The following is a 21514-nucleotide window of genomic DNA, read 5'->3' on the forward strand; positions in this document are numbered from 1 at the left end:
TTTATTTCTTATTGTGTATGTCTTGAACTTTTTACTTGTATAATGTCTATTGTAGTTTGTTAAATCTGATAATCAAAGACACGAGTCTGTGTATAATAACACATTATAATGTACATAATATTAATATTATATACATAATATTACACATAATATTATGCAATTTCAAGCTGCATGTGGTGTTTCTTTCCTGAATAGTAGCATTTAGCAAAACAAATGTTGAATGAACAATTGAGTGACTGGTTCATAATGGGCAGAACAATGACATCTGCAGAAAGAGACACTAGTGTAGACTGACAGCTTGTGTTAAACACTTTTATGTTTGCAAAATTATGGAAAGATTTTTAAAATTAAATTAATAGCACAATCCGAAATCTAACAGAATCCTGAAAATAGGCAAGTCCCAGTTGATTTTAGTTTTTCTTATTTTATTCAGCGGCAGAAGCAAGATTCCATAAATGTATTTTACAATTTTCTGAGATGCAGTAAAAAATGCCTCTGCACATCACACATTCACAAGACTCAAACATTTAAGAAATGCCAATAAACAAGCTTGTTACTATAAATAAATGAGGCATGCAGAACTAAACTTATTATAAATATTTTCAGAGTCAGATTATTTCTTATTGACAAAGTGACTATTTTTCCCTAGTTCAAAACTGGCATAATCCAATTATATGTGCTAATGATTTCCCTCAGTGGCTTTTTAAAATAGTCATCTTGTGACATTTTTTCACGTTCTTTGATAACATCTTGAACAGGCTAACAATTCAAACTGTAACCACCCCAAGCAAAACAGGCCTTCTCAAGGCCTTCTTCGCAGACAGAGACATCATTGTTTAGATATTAACCTGACATTTGATCATAAAAATGCCTCTAACCTGTAGGGCAGTTAAAGAACTAAAAGCAAACATTTAAATTCTTTGAAAAATGTCTCAAAAAATAAATAAGTAAATAAAATAAATTAATAAAAAAAAGTGAGATGTGTATTTACGGCTGACATTAACTAATTATACTCATTATGCAACCATACTGCAAATATTTCGAAAGTGATTTTATTTTAATTTGACGATATACAAATAGATAAAGACAAAGACTGCACCTTATGAATATGAATGAAGTCACATTGAAAGTACCATTTTAATTCTCCATGATGACAAAATTACAAAACAACTATAATAATAATAATAGGACATTTTGCTGATAGGATATGTTAATTTTGAACACTCATGAATAACATTTTAGTTGCACAGATCTGTACCTACAACTCTCTTTCCAAAATGTTGTCACAACAAAATGTAGTAAAAGGACACGTGGAATGTTTCTACAAAAATGAATAAACCTTAATTTTTTTTTTATATATATAAAAATACAACTAGAGTCTGCACTGCCAGCTAGTGAAATCCTTCGATTTGCTCAAATGTTAGTTTTCTTTATTAAAACACATACATATATACACACTTCTGCTATCTCTTACTAAAATACATATACAGTTTTAAGTGTTTATTAAACAATCAGAAATGAAAATGATTGCTTTTGACAGTTATTCTGATTACTTTAACAAAATGACACGCACATATCTTTTGAAAGAAAGAAAGAAAGGTTTCAGTTTGCTTCACATACAAACTGCACCAGTATTACAGTGTACTGATGGAGCGGTCTTGTATTTTTTATACTGCCAGCTCTACAACTGGTTTAGGAGGACCTCTGTTGGCCAACCAATCCAATTACAACAAGAGGTATTAAGTAAGGCAAGATACAGAACGATATAAAGTCAGGGGGAAAAAGGACATACAACTATACATACAAAAAAATCTCAGATTACCTCATATTTTAGGCGGTGCGACTGAGTCCGGAGATCCATGACAGAAACAAGTTTAAATAATTAAAAATATTGCAAAACATTAAATGTCTTTCCTGAGAATTTTGATTATACCTACATAAAATAATTACACCATATACACAAACAATCTATTCAATTGTGCCTACTCAAATGCTGGTTAATATGTGCATTAATGTGTATTCTGGTTACAGTTGGATGCATAACAGCCCAGTTACAAATCAATCCAGTATTAACATCCCATTCAGAAGTACCAAAACTTTCAAGGATGACTCATAATCTGATGTTATTCATAGGTCAACAAATGTGTATCCACCAGATTATATTCAGTAGGTGTACCAAACAGTAGACAAAACAGTAACTTCTGATCCAATAATCCAAAAATTGCGAGGACAAAATATCCATATTTTAATCCATCATCCTTATGCGAAAACTTATCAAAAGTGGAAAGCTGATTTTGATGTGTGTTTTAACCAGATTTGAGGCTTCTGTCAGGCTGGAGGTTCAAGGTTGAGGTCCACTGAAAGTGGCCACAGGGAGACACAGCAGAGAGCAGAATGTGGGCTGAAGAAGCTGCGTCTGAGATGAAAAGACTCTTCCTCTCGTCCAGTCAGTTGAACTGTCCGGCTTATAACACACTGATACCTCACACCTGCAGAGCATGAAACAGATTTGAATTGTTTGTGCCATTGTAAAAGTGCTCAATCAAACAATGATACAAATATGTTAGCATCTCTTTTAATAAAAAGTTTATTTATTTATTTGTTTATTTATATTGGTTAAAAAAATGCCTTTTTTGTTTCTTGTTCAATTTTAACTTGGCAAACTAATAATAATAATAATATTAATAATAATAATAATCTTTAAATTTGACAAATTTAAAGAAGACACCCACTATAATGTCATTAATGGTTACAATAATCTTAAGCATATTTTGAACAAAAATCACTTTGACAAATTACAGAAAAATACAGTTTTTTAAGAATTAAAGACAATTTAAACAACCAATTAATGCACAAGAAATGTAGTAGTAGTAGCATGTATTCTTTTGTATAATTTAACAAATAAAGGTCAGAATAAGTTTTCTATTTCAGTTTGTAGGGATAGGTTTTACTCAGAATTAAAATGTGCCCTGTAAAACAACAAATATTCTGGAATCTGAAGAAAAAGGCCCAGGATAGACTTTATTTTTGCCCTCTTTTCTGAACTTTCCTTCCCCTCCGGCATTGATAAATACTCAGGTGTGACTGGAAATGATGTTTTGTTCACCATCTTTGATAAATTTAGATTAAATCTCAACAGATGAACAAATATTTAAGTCACTGGTTAACTTTAACAAAAGAACCATTCATTGCTCTCCTAGGGTATATTCAAAGAGAAGGATGAAATGTCTTGGGGTCGCAAGTCTGTTTCTAACCTGCCCCGTAGTGAAGAGCTCTCAAGCTCAGCATAATGTATAATTTGGATTTCCATCTATATTCTTAAATTTATCTTTGAGTAATTAATGTTGTAAATTTACTTCTGAATTGGCTTTTATTGTTTGATTCTGTAATTGGCATGATACACTTGTATCTGAAAAATAAATGTTAACTTTTTTATTAATTCTGGAGTCATTGTATTCATTGTATCCAGTAGATAAAATGGAGTCTGTGCTGCCATTATGTTGTGACATTATTTTATCCATTTTCAAGGCACATTTGACTGTACGGAGCAGTGTGGCATGGCAGCATGAAGACCTTTTAATCATTTAAATCACTGATATAAGCAAGTTGTATGGTAATGACTTAATTAACTACACTTTTAGTATGAATGAGCGGGGGCAACCAGACTAATTGGGTATTAGTTAACCCTACATCCTCTGACTAAGTTTAAAGTGTGGAGATGACATCCGTGTGAAGAAATGCAATTCCGGGAAATGGAACTGATAAAATTAAGAATAATAGATAAAATATCAAAATCGAAATTATATCACAATTAATAATGTGATCAGCTAAAAACATAAATGAGAAAATAAAAAAATAGAGTCAGATTGATTTCAGAGCTGAAAACAAGTATAAATAAATTCTAATAAATAACACAATTCTTATCAGAAGAGCTAAAAAAGGCTTACATGCATTTACCCTTCAATCATTCATCAGATTCCATCTGATAGAATGAAATCTTACAAGTTTTACTTAAATATATTGTTAAGGTGAAAAATAAACCTTGTATTTTGTCAATTTATTTTCACAATCATTAATCATAAATGATGTTCCTCTTTCTGCTGGCTTAATGCAATAAAACAAAATTAAGCATGAAATAATTTTGTAAAATAATATGTTCCATCATTTTCACAGTATTTAACTCATTTAAAGCCACATATTGACAAATTACTCCAGCAAAAGTATAATAAAAACTCTTTTTAAATGATTATTTTCATAAATAAGTATGAAAGAACTCTTAGCAGATTGATGGGCCATCATTTGTTTTGGGTCAATTCATTGTGTTTTTATATTGTACAGTATGGTGCTACTAAACCTAACAGCATGCGGAAAAGCAGGAAGTAAATATATTTCCAAAAATCCAAAATACAATATACAAAAACAAAAACAAGCTTTACCTCATCACACTCTGTAAAATTTTCTTCTCATCTTGGTCCAGACAAACTGCGAAGGTGGTGTTGCAAGTTCCACTAACCTGAACCTTATCCACCTTCACTTCTGTGGTGGTCAGTTGCTGTAAAGCAAAAAATAACAATGATAACTCCATAAAGCAATAAAAAAATGCTTGAACTTGAACCTCTCAAATAATGTTTGTATTTGTCAAAATAAATGTGCTTAATGTGCTATCTAATAAACTGATTTCACGCAGCTGCCATTTTAAACAGCGAAATCAAGGCTGTGGTGGAAAGAAACCTGGAAGTATCGCTTTGAGTCACATAGGAGTGCTGTGTACCTGGGTGTATATCTTATCAGCGAAGAGAAATCGACACAAATTTATACTTTCACCGCCTTCCGAGTGACCTGAAGGTCCGTTCTGAATGAATAGTGAAAATAAAAAGGGATATTGGACCTCATTTTCAGCTAAGTTAGGGGAAATGGCACTAGTTAGCTAACGTTTTCTTTCCCAAACATACGCTTTAAATGCATTTTATCAAACTCAAGTTAATGATTCTTTCACTATATTAGACGTGTCGCGATACTGAATTTCGGTACTGAAAAAAAAAAAACATAAAACATTTCCCGCTAACATTTAAGGCACTGTTGATGGCATTCTTAAACAGCGCTGATTTGCCATTGTGTTCACGCACTCAACAGAAATGACTGTGATTGGCCGTGAAGGTCATCAGTTCACCGCACTTCACTGTGGTTTACCGAGTGCAAACACAGACGAGCAATCCGGTTGATGAATCGATTGATCTTTGTTGATTTAAAATGTTCCAGTGTCTGTGTATCTGTGTTTGCTCTCTGTGAAAAGCGGTGAACTGATGACCTTCACGGCCAATCACAGTCATTTCTGTTGAGCACTGGTGAATACTATGGCAAATCAGCTGTTTAAGAACACCATCAACGTCGCTTAAATGTTAGCGGGAAATGGATATTTTTAAAAATTCAGTACTGGGGCAACACCATCACAGACAACACGAGGGTGCGCTACAGAGAACTGCATTGTTTTACTGCTCATTGGGTCATATAGGCTGAAGCAGAGAAGCATCCTCACTGTGTTTACCTGGTGCCATGAACTGAAGTCTAGGAGGACACATAAGCATATGATTCTTAAAAAGATTGTGATTTTGTTTGATGCCTAATATGCTTTTAATTGTTTAAATTGAACTGAACAGAAGGATATTAAAGTGATGTTTCCACCATATCTGCACTTTGAAATTGCAGCAACAGCTGGAGGTTTGTAGTCCACAGCATGTTGTTGCAATTTTTACAGTGCTGATCCTATACTTCCGGGTTTCTTCCCAACACAGCCTCGCTTTCGTTCTTTAAAATGGCGGCTGCGTGAAATGAGCGTATATACCAGGGGTGTCCAAACTCATTCCTGGAGGGCCAATGTCCTGCTAAGCTGAGCTCCAACTTGCTTCAACACACCTGCCAGGAAGTTTCTAGTATATCAAGTAAGAGCTTGATTAGCTGGTTCAGGTGTGTTTGATTAGGGTTGGAGCTAAACTCTCCAGGACACCTGCTCTCCAGGACCGGGTTTGGACACCCCTGTGAAATGCTAAACCTACACATGGATGAAAGAGCATTACAGTGATTTATTTCAAACATTTCCCTACTAAAAAAACAGCTTAAACCAGCCTAGGCTGGTTGGCTGGTTTTAGCTGGTCGACCAGCCTGGTTTTAGAGGGGTTTTGGCCATTTCCAGGCTGGTTTCCAGCCATTTCCAGCCTGGTCTTTGCTGGTTAGGCTGGAAAATGACCAGCTAAAACCAGCTTGACCAGCCAAAACCAGCTATGTCCAGCTTAAACCAGGCTGGTCAAGCTGGTTTTAGTTGGATTTAGCAGGTCATTTTCCAGCATGTCCAGCTAAGACCAGGCTGGAAATGGCTGGAAACAAGCCTGGAAATGGCCAAAACCTCTCTAAAACCAGGCTGGTCGACCAGCTAAAACCAGCCAACCAGCCTAGGCTGGTTTAAGATGGATTTTTCAGCAGGGATGCATAATCTTTTTTTTCCAAATCATAAGAAACAAGATGAGATACAGTCAGCGTGTGGTGTAACTGAACCAAAAAGTAACCACTGACACTGTAAAATGAAAGTACAACTGACACCAAAAATCTCAAAGGTGTAAAAACATGAAACATGCTATAGAAACTGCTAAACAAAAACTTTAATGCTGCTCTTGGTAAAAAAACAAACAAAAATTTTTTTTTTGTTGTTGGTTGCCTGCTAAAATTGCTGCAAAAACCACATGAGTAGCAACTGTAGATGTTTACGCTACGTTTGTTTCGTGCTGTTTAAACCACAGCTCAGCTTTCTCCTATACTTCCTTCCTGCTCACCTGATTGTAGCCTTTCTTTGATTTAGAGTTTTGTCTCTTCAACACCTCTGTCATTGTCAAACGAAGACACTCCATTTTAGAATCTAAAGAAAAAGAAATTTGTGAGACATTTGTGAATGTTGAATGCAATTTAAAGTATGTATTTGTTATTACACCTGAATCCACTTTGTTTAGTAGTTTTGCCACTGAAACTAGATTAAACAGGAAGTTATGTTCTTGAGAGCCTTTTCAGACTTTTTTTCTAAGTGAAACTGCTTGTAACTGCGTGCAGGTCTGTCACAGTTTATATACAGTAGTGACAGAAATAAACAATATTATTATAGTCAATGATTGAATTATCTATGGCGTCCGAGAGAGCTTAACGTGCTGCAATTTAAGAAAGCACATGCAATTACAAAAAACCCCAGCAAATTAAGAAAAGATCTTCATCAGTTTGACAGCACACGAGCTGCAAATCCTCAAAACGCATACACAATAAAAAACGTGCTGCATTTTCTTACAACACAAACAATAATAAAACACCCTGCATTTTCTCACAACACAAAAAAACCCTGAAACACAACGGAAATGTTTCAAGGGGACCCAAAACATGATGGACGCCGCTATGCCGTGACTATTGCTCAGTGAAGTTGCAGGTGATCTTTGAAAGGGGAGTTTTTTGTTTGTTTATTTTAATATCCTGATTCCTGTGTCTTTAGTATTTATTAGACTAAATAACCATAACCTAAATAGCCGGATCTGTCACATTTTATCATCTCCTTCAAACATTTTCGTTGTGTTGTGAGAAAATGTAGCGCGTTTTATTAATTGTTTGCGTTGTGAGAAAATGCAGCACATTTTTTTTTAAATGTGCTTGCGTTGTGACTATTTGCAGCACATGTGCTGTCAAACTGATAACGATCTTTTCTAAATTTGCTGGTGTTTTTTGTAATTGCACGTGTTTTGCAGCATGTTAAGCTCTCTCGGCAACAGAATTATCTGCCAAGTTTATTATTGTAATTTTACCTCAGGAGCTTTTCAAATCAAAAATCACTACTGCATGACAATACAGTACACATATATACCATATATAGTCAAAATTATTAGCCCTCCTGTAAATAGTTTTTTTATTTATTCATTTATTTTATTTCCCAAATCATGTTTAACAAAGCAAGGAATTTATTTATTTTTTCTTCGGGAGAAAGTCTTAGGGGCCGATCACACCAAACATGCTTTTCCTTTCTGAAAAAGCAAGGCGCACCACAATGCCTTTTTTGCTGACAACAAAAAAAGGAACCAGGTGTGCTTTTTATGTCGCTAGGCAATGACTGAATCAGCTGGGTATTGTGCACGAGTGTTGCTGTTGATATTGGTATAATTTAAATATTTAATTATTTTGTAAACATCAAGATATGTGACTCATACAGCACCGGATGACTCAAAACAGCAACCACAAGTCTCCGTCTTCAAAAGTCTCCGTAGTTGTCTTGACAACACAAACACTCAGTCACCTCGATTGAAAAAGATGTGACTGATGTAATGTGCTTTTTCCGCTCAGAGTTGACTTTTTTCAAACACGAGGTGCAGCAGGTGGGTTAAAACGCGAGGCACGCAGGGCACATAAGCAGCATGCAAAAAAACTCGCGCCCATTAGTAAATCACTCAAAAAAGGCGTCTTGCAATGCAAAAAGCACACTCGGTGTGATCGGCCCCTTAATTGTTTTATTTCAGCTAGAGTAAATGCATTTTTTTTTAAACACCATTTTAAGGTCAATATTATTAGCCCCTTTAAGCAAGATTTTTTTTCTGCTTGTCTACAGAAACCATAATTATACAATGACTTGTCTAATTACCCTAACTTGCCTAATTAACCTAATAATCTTGTTAAGACTTTTAATTGCACTAAGCTGAATACTAGTATCTTGAAAAATATGTAGTAAAATATTTTGTACTGTCAACATGGCAAAGATAAAACGAGTCATTTTTTAGAAATGAGTTTTTAAAACTATTATGTTTAGAAATGTGTTGAAAAAACTTCTCTTCGTTAAGCAGAAATTGGGGGAAAAATATACAGGGGGCTAATAATTCCGAAGGGGCTAATAATTCTGACATCAACTGTATATTTTTTCAGCATTAGTTCCTGAAGTCCTTTACCCATACCTTTATCCTCAATGTAATAAAAAACAATTATTCTAATACTTGTTATAATATTGAGTTATAATTCAAGAAAAGTCATTCTAATAGTTAAATCACTCATTTTTAAAGCCAAAAATTAAAATAAATAAACAAATAGATGAAAATAAATAAATAAAATCATAATTGTAACTAAAAGTACTGTGTACTTAATAGACTGAATGAGGGCTACATTTTTGTGTGTGTGTGTGTGTGTGTTTGTTTTTATATTCTCTAATTAGTGGAGGTTTATTTGGACTAATTAATTATTTAAAACTGATAGCATCAACCAGTTGTTTTTGAAAATCATTTAACGCATTGAGAATTTGAACGAGATTATCATTTCTAGAAAATGGATAAATGAACTCTCCAAAAGCATACAACAGAATCGATTGCATTAATCATACAAACTACCTTTGATTAAAGTACTTTTAAAAGTTCTGCCAGTAATAATATCAATACTATTTTCTACCTAGTTCCTCTGAATTCCTGCAGGCTTTTTGCAGGTTTATAGAGGTGCAGGACTTCTCTGTCCTCGTCTTCTGACTTCTTCCACTGATATGTATCTGAAGGTAAAGAAAAAAGAAAAAGAATGCATTGGATTTGAATGGTTTGCATTTAAATTAAACAAAAATTACTGCTACTTAAAAACAAATTCATTAAAAGCTGGAATGGTACATACTCTGTTATACGTTATTTCCAGCGACAAGGGAACAGCCTCACGATCTCCATCAATGCCAAATCTCTTACTTGCAGCTCCTAAAAATATAGTAACAGAAACAAACAATACAGTGAACTGAGACATGTCAATTAAAGAAAAACACAGCACAGCTACTATAACAGGATCTGAAATGTTCTTCTTCCTCAAAAAAATATTAAATTTTTGGTTAGTCTAATTTAAAATGACTTCAGGTCCTCCAAAATAAATTCTGAGAAGTGAAGATATGCTACTACCAAGAAAAAAAAAAAAAAAAAAAAAACTTTTTGTGCAGATTACAGCAAGTTGCACAAGCATAACATCTGAAAAACACACACTAAAAGTGCTTTTGCGTGACTTGTGTCAGCGATTCAATCATGTATTTAAAAGGAAAGCCTGGTAAGTTGTAAACCATTAAATGGAAGAAGATAATAAAAAGAAAATTCTGACTAGGTTAGTAATTGCCTGTTTAATTTTTGTTGTTGTTTTGTATTGTTTACACATTGTAAACTTACTTTCATGTGTACAATTTAGACAAATATTGTGTATTTTACATATTAAATATGTATCATGTTGAAATTGTGTACTGGCTCTATAATAACTTTGCTTGTGATACATCCATGATATTTCTGGTTTAGGATTATATTTAATTTGATTTAATTTCTTTTATTAAAATAAGTTTAATGCAAGATACAGTGCACCCCATTTTGAAAATTAATATTTATATCCATTTCTCAGTGAATATAGGCAAAGTATTTTGGTGCATTTAAACAAAACAGATTTATTAAACAGATATATTTATTAAAATAACATTTTAGTCAACAAACATATTTAGAAATTGAAAGATAAATACAATTAAAATCAAGCTAAATATTGCAAAAAATAAAAAAAATCTACAGCCTACGAAATTTAACTAAATAATAACTTTGCTTCTCTTGATTTTTCCTATAACCTATAAATTTGGGTGTATATTTTTAGTTATTTTGTTAGATAAGCTCCAGATTTGGTTTCAGTACTCACTAATCTAATGCACATGCACAAATATAATACTCTATAGCTACCTACTAAAAATATGCATTTAAAAGATAGATTTGTGAGGGGTGTATAAAGTATATTGTTTATTTGTTTTGAATGATTTTTGAATGTATTTATTTATGTGTTTGTTTGTGTTGGAATGTGATCGACCCCTCTGTTAGTTTCAAAGTGGGCGGTCCCTCTTATCTAAGGGTCAGGATTTGGATAGTAGGTTTTTAGTTTGGTTTTGGTTGGGGAACTTCTAAAATCTGCTACCCAAAACCTTTATTTTTGTGTCATTTAATTTTAGTTTGTGTTCATTTTGGTTTTCCTTGTTTGAAAATTAAAAAGAAATCCTCTATTTGTGAATCATGCCTACTGTGTCACTGGATGAACCATCAGAAAACCCCTGTCATTATATTATTCCAACACAATTTTTTCATTGTTAAAAAAAGTGTTCAATCTCCTCCTTTGTTGGGGAGTAATAATTTAAGGCGTAGCCTCAGCACTTAAAAACCTTTATGAATCATTCTTATTAAGAATAAGAGTAAACTTACATCATTCCTAAAATTTTGACACACTTAAAACTAAAATTTGACTCTAAGAGGCTTTACACATATAGCTCTTAAAATGAAACGTTGGTGTCTACACTCACCCATGGCCTTGATGGCTCTTGTACCAGCTGTGTGGCCCAGTTCCAGAGAGTGAATAAATACTTCAGTCCGTCGTACTCCTCCAGCTAGTGTGAACTACAGCAAAGAGAAAGAATTCAATGTCTGTGAAACCGCTGGATTGCATTATGATAATATAAGACAAGTTACAAAAACACCCTGAAATGATGAATGAAATATTGTTTTAATGGTTAAATACTAGTTGACACACTCAAAAAAAGAAGTGATCCTCAAGTGATTCATGAGTTTCTTTGTTTTTTTTTTTCTGTTAAGCACAAGACAATATTTTGAAGAATGTTAGAAAATGTTAGTGTTAGAACTGTGGTATTTTGGTTTGTGTTTTTGTATCTTTATGTCTGTTGTAGTTTGTGGCAAGACGTCAGCGCATCTGATGATCGCCATCACTCTTATTTAAACAAAGTGCCAGAGTTCGTCTGGGCCACTGTTCCTTTATTGTTTGGGCAGAGCTGCACTTCAATTTGGGCTTTATGTTTTTTTGCATCCATGCACTAGCACTGACAACACTTACTGCATCCATTTACATTGATTGAAGTTACTGATACTGATGTTTTGATTATGTTATTTTCAGTTGTGTTAGAATAAACATTATGTTTGGCTTTATTTCGCCATGTTGTCTCTCTTAATGTTACATCTTTGAGCCAGGTGTAACAGTAGGAAAGAACATAATTGAAGTCAATGGTCAAATGTACAGTGCTCAGCATATATAAGTACACCCCTCACAAATCTATCTTTTATATTCATACTTTTAATAGGAAGCTATACAATATTATATTTGTGCACAGGGCTTGACGTTAACTTTTCTAATCAATAGCCACTTTGGCTAGTAGTTTTCCAACGTTACTAGCCACTCGCCATTTTCACTAGCCACAATTTTGTTGTTGGGAAAAGATATTTTATATGCATAAATTTGACTTTGACATGCCTAAATTACTTGATTTAGATTTTGTGTTATTTCCACATGCATTTTACTTTTTGTGTGTTGTGTATGACCTTGCTCAATGTGCATGAGTAAAGGGGTTGGGGTTTCAGAGTGTTGCACTGCAATTAGTTTTTATTTAATATCACATGACTTTTCAGGACTTAAATTAAGGATTTGGTGACCACACCAAAGATACAAAATTATTTCTTAGCCATAAATTTTAAATAATGTGTCAAAACAAGCAAAATATAGCTGTATACATACAATTTTTATTTAACAAAACTTTTCTTTAAAAAAATAACATTTTAAAAATAAATACTGTCATGTATCTAAAACTAAAACTATGCATAGTCTGTGTTCTGGCTAAAGGTCCCAGATCATCAGTTACCTAAATGGGGAGTTAATTTCCTATTTAAGCAATCTTATTGTAAAAAAATACAATTAAACCATATTAACAAAAATAACTATAAGCAAAAGAAAGCAGGTGAAAAACATACCGTGTGTATAATAATAAAAGGATCACGTTAACATTAGGCCTTTTAATAATCTGTTCAAAGAATGGTAAAAGCGAAAGCAGCAACCGTTGCTGCTAACAAAAAGACATTTTTTTAAAAATCTGTAGCTCTTGAAAGCAGCAGGACTGTGGGTGCAAGAGCATCACCTTTTGTCAAGTCTATTTTAAAGAGAATCAATGGCACAGTTGCTTCGCGGAAGGAAACGGGAGCGCAAATGCTTTTTAAACAGTCGCGCACATCACATTACCTGTGCACGTGACTTATCATCCTCTTGTTCGGTATTCACCTGCTTCCTTTTGCTCGCACTAAGTTATTTTTGTCAATCCTGTTGCTTCTCAATTCTAAGATCACATTTGCACAAATATTGGGCCATCATTATTGTTGAACCCTGCTTTTAAGAAAACTACAAATTAAAAATTATTTACAACCAGCCAAAGTGGCCAGTGGAAGCGGCTGTCCTACCCGCCACAGCTGAAATTTACCCACATTTGGCGGGCTAGCTGAGGTTAATGTCAAGCCCTGTTTGTGCATATACATTAGTTTAGTCAGTACTGAAGCCATATCTGGAGCTTTTCTAACAAAATAACTTACGATAATGGTTCAAAAACTAGTACACCCACATTTATATGTTACAGAAAAATATTATATACAAATTTTTAAAAATTTGAAAAATGTAGTTGAAATTTTGTAGGTTGTAATTTCTTTTTTTGCAATATTTTGCTTGATTTTTATTGTGTTATCTTTTAATTTCTAAATATGTTTTGTAAAATATTATTTTAATAAATATATCTGTTTAATAAACCTGTTTTGTTTAAATGCACCAAAATACAATACTTATATTCACTGAGAAACGAATAAAAATATTCATTTTCAAAATGGGATGTACTCAATTATGCTGAGCACTGTATATATTTCCAACATGTTTTAAAATATCTTCCTTTGTGTTCAGCAGAAGTAAGAAGCTCAATGAGTTTGGAAAAAGAAGAGGATGAGTAAATGATGACAATTTTCATTTTTGACTGAACTATCCCTTTGACACCAAGCAACAACAATAAAAATACCTTATTTATACCTTATTTAGCTTCATTTAAATTCTTTGTAAAAACTTAATTTTGAAACCCTGAATTTCTGCACTCCATATTGCCCGATAGGCTGTAATAAAGAACCGATTTATAAGTGTATACAACCCTAATACAATTTTAGAATCTGCCCCAGACTGGTGTTTTTAGTCACCTCTGCTTGATAGAGCTGAATGAGGGCAGGACGGGCAGCATGCCGGCAGTAATAGAGCACCAGGTCTGCAAATATTGGTAAACGTTCCTCACCCGTGCCCTCAGACAAGTCTGAATCAATCTTTGATGTTTGCTGCAATGACAAAAACATTTGAAGTGAGTATATTTTCATCAATCGCCATCTGAATAGGAAATGGTAATAATCTAAACAATTAAAAACACACTTTCACACAAGCAAGTTCCTCAAATGAGTGGTTGTATGGGATGTGGTTTTGTTTGTGTGCCTGTGATGTGCGTGTCCTGCCAAAAACTGCTTGCCATATAACAAAAGATTAACTGATGTTTGTTCTTCTTACTGGTAATTTGGGTATTATGCACGCAATCTCTTTTCGTGTGAATGAGTTTGTGTGAATGAGAGAGTCTCACCTGGCACACCACATTGACGGGCAGTTCCATGAGGCTCAGGGTGTTACGCTCATACCAGGGATCCAGCATTCCCAGCAGATTCGCGATGTCATTAGTGCTGTCCTCCATCCCGTTCATACAGAGATCCTGTTGACAAATTAATAATCCACCTGTTAAATCCCTGTTATTTAAAGGATAGTTCATCTACAAAATTAGGGAAGCTCCAATCGATCGGCTTGAGAACAGCATCGGCCGATAATCACATTTTATGACTCGATTGGTACTCGCCAATCTGCTCTGCTGACCTAGGATGTCCATGTGTTGTGCGATAAGTTGATATACTGATTATTATAACAGGCCTACCCCTCTATACACTGAAAGCTTCAGAAGTGATTGCCACTTTTGCATCTCCAAAATGCAATGCATGTGTACAGAATACAAGAACCACTAGTGAAACTGTAATGATTGATTGATGTGGTGATAACCGTGTACTGTAAATGGATAACTGCTGCAAGCAAAGAAAATAAAATCAAGAACTACCACAAGAATCTACACTATACTGACAATACAGCAACAGTGTGTATGTTGTCTGTTTGTGCAAATGGTCTATCAGTTCCAAAGCTTGAATTTTAAAATATTGAAAGCCTAAAATAGAGAATATACTGAAGCTTTGATGCATAGTCATACAGATCAAATGACAGCTTGCTTAGGTATACCTTTTATAATGATGTACAGTAGTATCCCACAAGTACATATATCATGACAAAACACAGGCAGTTAACAAATCCATACCAAACAGCTTAATTTTATCCAGTGTATTTGTTATTCCTCTCTAAAAACTATGAATGATGAAAATGTGTTCAGACTTTGTCTTTGAAATTTGAGTAATAGGAATCTTTCAATCCTCCCTAGCACAAAATAATAAACATATATTATTGCTGCATCACCTGTAGCTTTTTGATGTCCCATTACTTCCATTTATTTTAAACTATGGGCCAGTGTTGGCACCTTTTGATCCAGCTAACATTATAAATCGATCAAATACATGGCACATATGTGGATGAGAGAATTAATAAAAAACAAAGTACATTTCAGGCTTAAAGGTGCAATAGGTGATTGTCTTTAGAAACATTATTTGTTATGTTGGTTGGTAGGGAATTGATTTTGGGGGAATTGTGGAGACAACATAAAAATATTTTTTTATTACTCATTTATGAATCGGAACTCCACGCAGCTCTCGGACTACTCTCCATTGGAAATGATTGACTTCTGATCTGTCGCTTGTTGTGTGCAGTGGAAAGGAGGCTTTAGTATTAAAATGAAATTTTAGAACAAAAACGATCCACGCCCACACTGGCGTTTCACCTAGCATTTCTGAAAAGCCTTCCTTCCACACTTTACTGCTGAAAATGCACATCATGTGACCACGCACGCACGCACACACAAACACACACTCTGTCATGTGCTGCAGTGTATGCGAGCGACAGAGGCTGAGCTCCAGCAATCAGTGGATGCTTTAAACAAAACCCCAGAGAGCAGTGCACATCGGACAGTTTATCAAGGATGTACTGCTGAACCGTGTCTCACTATAGTTGCTAAACATGATTTTTAATTAAGCTTGTCTCTATCTAATGACTCTTCTGTCTTTTGAATCTATCTGGTAACGTGTCACAGCGTCAGTACACTGCTTCAATCTTTTGCTTTCACACTTGTACTTAGTAATTATAGCGAAAACCTCAGATACTGTTGGTTGGTTCCTGTTGGTTGTGCACATTTGTTTACCAACCAAGTTTGTCGACGTAATTATAACCACACAGAACACTCTGTTTATGCCTGAGTCCAGTGGAAAAAGGTGATTGACAGGTGGTAATTTGTGTGTAACTTATCTTTATTTATTTATGATTTGGTTATGGGTAAAACGAAGAACATGCAGGTTAGGTAGTTGTACGCTACAAAGTGAAGTTTCATAAACTAATTGATTAAGCACATCTGGCCACTCATCTGTAATCAGTAATAATCCAATCAGAGTGATCCTAGTTTACTATAAATGGATCATTTTCTCCCTACTGTTCTATCTTCGTTTGGAAGAATCCCCCCTTCCACCCCATCTCCTCCTTTTCCTCCCTTTTCTAAAGGGAGAGCTCTCGAGACCTACCTGATCTCGGATCTCCTGATATGCTTATCGACCGGGCGGGAGCCCTGGGCTCAAATATCTCCAAGCTCAGGGTTCTCTCCTAGGACAGCATGCCAAACCTGCTTTATACGCCAAGCATATCTAAGTGGGAACTCTTGAATAATTTATTTGTTATGAATTAATTAATTATATATAAATAATTAATTCGCCGGCGACAATGCCATCGTCCATTGCAATGTTTCACATTAGAAGCTTGGTCGATATCGCCCAAGCCTAAAAACCGGCCAAATTTTGTCAACCCGCCAATGCCATATTTTACCCACACAATCAAATTCAAAACCACAGAATTGGGCGGGAAACCTGCTAAGAGGTCCAAATGTATTTATATGTATTTTAATATTGTGTGCAAGGTGTAGGACCAATAAAATCTAGTCCAATCAAAACTTTTGAACCTAGCATTACAATAAGTTGCCCTACATGCCTGTCAAAATATGTAATTGCATATATCTGCACACCTTGTTTGCACATATAGGATTACGTCATCAGCACGATCATGGATACAGTTCAGCCAGAGAATGGCAGGCAAACAACCTTCCTTCTTTTTCAAGTTTGGTATTGTAAATATGAGTTGTACTATGTTAATGTTACATGATGTATAGTAGTGATGTTGTCTAGTGCGTATTCATAAGGTGTGATTTTACATGGCAAATTGCAGGGTGTGATGTATACTTTTAGTGCTATTATGCTAACCTTAGCCTTTCTTAAGATCTCCTAATGCACCTTTAAATGTCATGCTTTCACTCACTGTGCTTGAGATGGCTGCTTTCAGTGGACTCACTGAGAGCTGCAGAGAGGACCTCCTGGAGTTGACTGGGGCTGTATCCCTCCTCACAGGTACAAAAAAAAACTTCATCCTGAAAGCTTTGGTCAGGTGCGGACAGTCTCTTTCTCTTTTCCTCAGACTACCATAGGCTCGGGCTACCCTCCCTGCTACATGATCTGCCCCAAACACCACCACTCTAAGCAGAGTGGCCCCTGTTGGCCCGTCTTCATCATCTGTACTCAGAATAGGTCTCCTCCTGTAGCAAACATACTGGAGCTGAGATAGAGGTACAACTGGGAACCCTAAGTCAGAGCTCCGTAAATGAACCTGCTGGGGCAGAGAATTGGATCTCTTAGAGCGGACCGCCACCACTAATTCTTTAGCTTCTGGGCTGCCAAGGCTCTTGGCTCGACAGAGAGAATTGCTGCTGCGAGGTTTGAAGAATCGTGAGATGCGCTTGGAAAGTCGGCCACTGGTTTTGGTCTTAGATGGAGATACTGTGCTTAAACCGTCATCCTCTACGTCTTCACAGAAGTCACTGTCCGTCCCCGAAGCTTGAGATGAAGATGAGAGCGTTGACAGGGGAGAACATTCTGAAGAAGCAACTGACAGTGTGGAGAACATGGAGTCTTTAGAGGCCGTGGAGAGAGAGGAGACAGTGGAGAAAGTAGAGGCCCGATAGTCAGTGCAAACATCCTCCAAGTCCTCATATTCATCATCTTCCACATCAACATTGTCCACATCATCCTCCTCCATGCTCTCAGACGTTTGAGATAATGTCAATTCAGACTCAATGTCTAGAATGTCATTTAGAACATCTAGAAGAAAAAAAAGATAGAAAAAACATCACTCAGAGGGCCACTATTAGCTGGAGGACTAACGTCCAACTCTTGACAAATTAAAGTAAATCAAACTGACTGGAAATCAATCTTCAATGGTTTATATTTCTGAAATAGGCAAACAAATGTTTGAATAAGGTCAGGGCAGAAAAAAATTGAACTGGCTTTCTGTGTCTTACCAAAATTATCCTTGTCCCAATGGAAGGTGTAGCATTTTGCTGCTGGAAGGCTGAGCGTCTGAAGAACCCCTAGTGACACAAACACAACAAAATCTCTCCCATTAATCACTTAAAACCCCATCCAAAGCAAACACACCACTGTTTCACATATGGAAAAACCATGCCATCAGCTTTATTGCTTCATGTTGGTTATTCATCTTGTTTTAGTTTCTAAGAGCTGGTGCCAGGTAATATGTACATACTACTGATGCCCAGACAAACAACTACTCAAACTCTATAAGACACAGACTACCAATTTACATGAGTCAAAGTATGTGGACACTCAAATATTTCAAAGGTGTTTAATAGGGAGATTGTTGCTGTAACAGCTTTCATACTTCAGGGAAATATGCATATAGGAACTTTATTCAGTTCAATCATAAAATTTATGAAATTGTATAATCCAAAAATATAAAACTGTACAAAATTATTTAGGATTTACACCGTTTACACATTACACTGTTTTCAACAAAAAATGTAAGACTTTTTTATGAATACTGGCTGTTCATTTACATAACAGTATTTTTAGAGTGTTAACTACAGTCTTGTTTGAAAAACAATATCGTTATTGTGTCTGTGCAGAATACATAAAGTGTGAGTTTATGAAAAATATGCCGCGTTTGTTTAGTTGTGTACAGGTGTGTAGTGTTTCTTTACAAAGCAACATTAACAACTACTGGCCTGCATACTACAGAACTTTTAGTAATTTTTGGGGATCGAACTAATCATCTTATCATCGTACATAATTACATCAATGTTTGGAATACTTAATTCTGATTGGTCAGTTGTAACATTTCAAGGTATGCTATTAAAAAAAAATTCTTTAAAACTAATAATGAGTTTTAGTTTTTTTTATTTAGAATTTTTGTTTTCAAATTCAATTGGTTTTAATTAGTTTTTAGAGGCAGATTTACGAGTTTTTATTCGCTTCTATATTTTGGAATTGCTTAGTTTTAGTTTAGTTTTTATTAGTTTCAGTATTTGTTTTTTTAAGGATATTTGTTAGGTGACTGATTCAAAATCATCAGAATAAATATTGTATAATAAAAACTCAAGGGCGACGCAGTGGTGCAGTAGGTAGTGCTGTCGCCTCACAGCAAGAAGGTCGCTGGTTCGAGCCTTGGCTGGGTCAGTTGGCGTTTCTGTGTGGGAAAGCTAAATTGTTCGTAGTGTATGAGTGTGAGTGAGTATGTGTAGATGTTTCCCAGATGGGTTGCAGCTGAAAGGGCATCCGCTGCGTAAAACATGTGCTGGATAAGTTGGCGGTTCATTCCGCTGTGGCAACCCCAGATTAATAAAAGGACTAAGCCGAAAAGAAAATGAATGAATGAATGAATGAATGAACAATAAAAACTCAAGCAAAGATATATTTTTAAAAAATGTATTCAATGGACACATGACCACTATCATCTACCACTTCAGTTCACCATCTGCTGAATCACGTATGCTCAGTATTATCGGTTCACCGCTTCTTAAATCTGATCTCAGTATACTGTTCTAATAACTGAATAACTCAGTATATATTGATTTATTTAGAGTCCGAGGGATGTATTAGGTATGTTAAAAAGTAAGTAGTTTGTGGATAAGAGTGCTTACAGGAAACACAAATCGATTCAAATGATTCAGTTTGATTTGGTGAAATAGCACGGTTTGGTAAACTAGTTCAACCAGATCACTTAGAAGATCAGGTTAAAAAGAACGATTCAATCACGATCAATAAGACAGAAATAAATTCTATTATTGAGCACAAATGTGTTAGAATAACAATTTTAAGTCTCTGTATTGTCCACTTGTTGTTTTTGTCACAGGAGCAACAGCAAGGACTGACTGAAGGAGGACCGGATTGATCTGGCCAATAGCATCAAGACTCTGAGATGCCGTACGGGTCAAACATCTGCAGCGCAAAGTAAACAGATTTACTTCTAAAAGGCAAACAGTAGGCATATTTAAATATATTTACAAAGGCGAAAACGAAGGACATTTTTTGCTATAGTTTTATTTAGTGTTAGTTAGTTTTGTATGTTCACAATACAGTTTCAGTTCGTTCTAGTTTAAAAAAAAAAGTCATTTCTATTTTTATTTCAGTTAACAAAAATTATTTGACATTTTAGTTTTCATTTTTTTATTCTTTTCGTTAACTATAATAACCTTGCCTGGATGTACAGTACCTTATCCCTTACATATCATGTAAATTTACCCCTATTGGGGTCCACATAACAGTATTTTGAGGGCAGCCATGGCCTAATGGTTAGAGAGTTGGACTTGTGAGTGGAAGGTCCAGCTTTGAGTCCCACTTCGGCAGTTGGTGGGTGGTGAGAGTGTATAACTACCCTCAATGGCTGAGATGAGTCCCTTGAGCAAGGCACTGATTCCCCAACTGCTCCCCAGACACTGCAGCAATGGCTGCCTACTGCTCCAGGTGTGTGTGTGCACTTGGATGGATTAAATGCAGAGCACAAATTCCAAGTATGGGTCACCATGTATGGCCAAAAATTCTGATTTATTTATAAAAGTTTGGTAGGGCACCCTAGTAGGTTCTTGAGAACCACTGATTTACTATATAAAGGGCACAAGTCTGGTAACCAACTTTTTTTTTTGGTTGTTAGCATTTGTGAGGTGGGCTGAAAGTAAAAAGTAAAACTGTACCATCTGACATTTTGCCATTAGAGGATGGTATGCCAAGTTTTTCTCGCAATGCCTCCAGGCCACCCTCAACATGTTTTCGAGCTTTAGCGATATCCACCATGGCTGCTGCAGACTCCAATAGGTCACTCACGGAGGACATGATCTGAGCCAACTCATCATCACTAAGGCACTGAAAAGAAACAAATATAGACATTTATACTTTTGTGTTACTGCAAGTCACAGAGAGTTACAAATCGATGAACGTTTAGCTCTGGCTCCAACAAAAGTAACCTCTGACTTTAGCTTCTGAGTAATCACACGTAATCACAGTTAATTTTTTTCCAAGCAAAGCTTTAATACCAAACTTTAGCCCTTAATCACTCCCACTCAATCAGTCAATCAGTCTATTTCTTCTCTGTTAGCCGA

The 21514-nt window shown here is 35.3% G+C and overlaps 1 protein-coding gene across 2 annotated transcripts in view; it reads right to left on the minus strand.

The window, feature by feature from the left end:
- Nucleotides 1–445: 445 nt before the first annotated feature.
- Nucleotides 446–21514, minus strand: part of pik3r5 (phosphoinositide-3-kinase, regulatory subunit 5) — a 44877-nt gene continuing 23808 nt past the window's right edge. Inside the window, exons 8-18 of one of the 2 annotated variants that reach the window (XM_056459829.1) lie at nt 21110–21278; nt 18425–18493; nt 17422–18224; nt 14471–14596; nt 14046–14177; nt 11342–11435; nt 9658–9734; nt 9448–9541; nt 6825–6907; nt 4437–4552; nt 446–2489 (exon numbers count right to left, since the gene is read on the minus strand). In XM_056459829.1, coding sequence (XP_056315804.1) covers nt 2342–2489; nt 4437–4552; nt 6825–6907; nt 9448–9541; nt 9658–9734; nt 11342–11435; nt 14046–14177; nt 14471–14596; nt 17422–18224; nt 18425–18493; nt 21110–21278 — 1911 coding nt within the window. In that variant the 3' untranslated portion in view covers nt 446–2341. Of the gene's footprint in view, nt 2490–4436; nt 4553–6824; nt 6908–9447; nt 9542–9657; nt 9735–11341; nt 11436–14045; nt 14178–14470; nt 14597–17388; nt 18225–18424; nt 18494–21109; nt 21279–21514 lie in introns of both variants that reach the window. The other variant, XM_056459828.1, reaches the window with a different exon arrangement.

Source organism: Danio aesculapii, chromosome 6 (assembly GCF_903798145.1).
Source record: "Danio aesculapii chromosome 6, fDanAes4.1, whole genome shotgun sequence".
Classification (NCBI taxonomy): domain Eukaryota; kingdom Metazoa; phylum Chordata; class Actinopteri; order Cypriniformes; family Danionidae; genus Danio; species Danio aesculapii.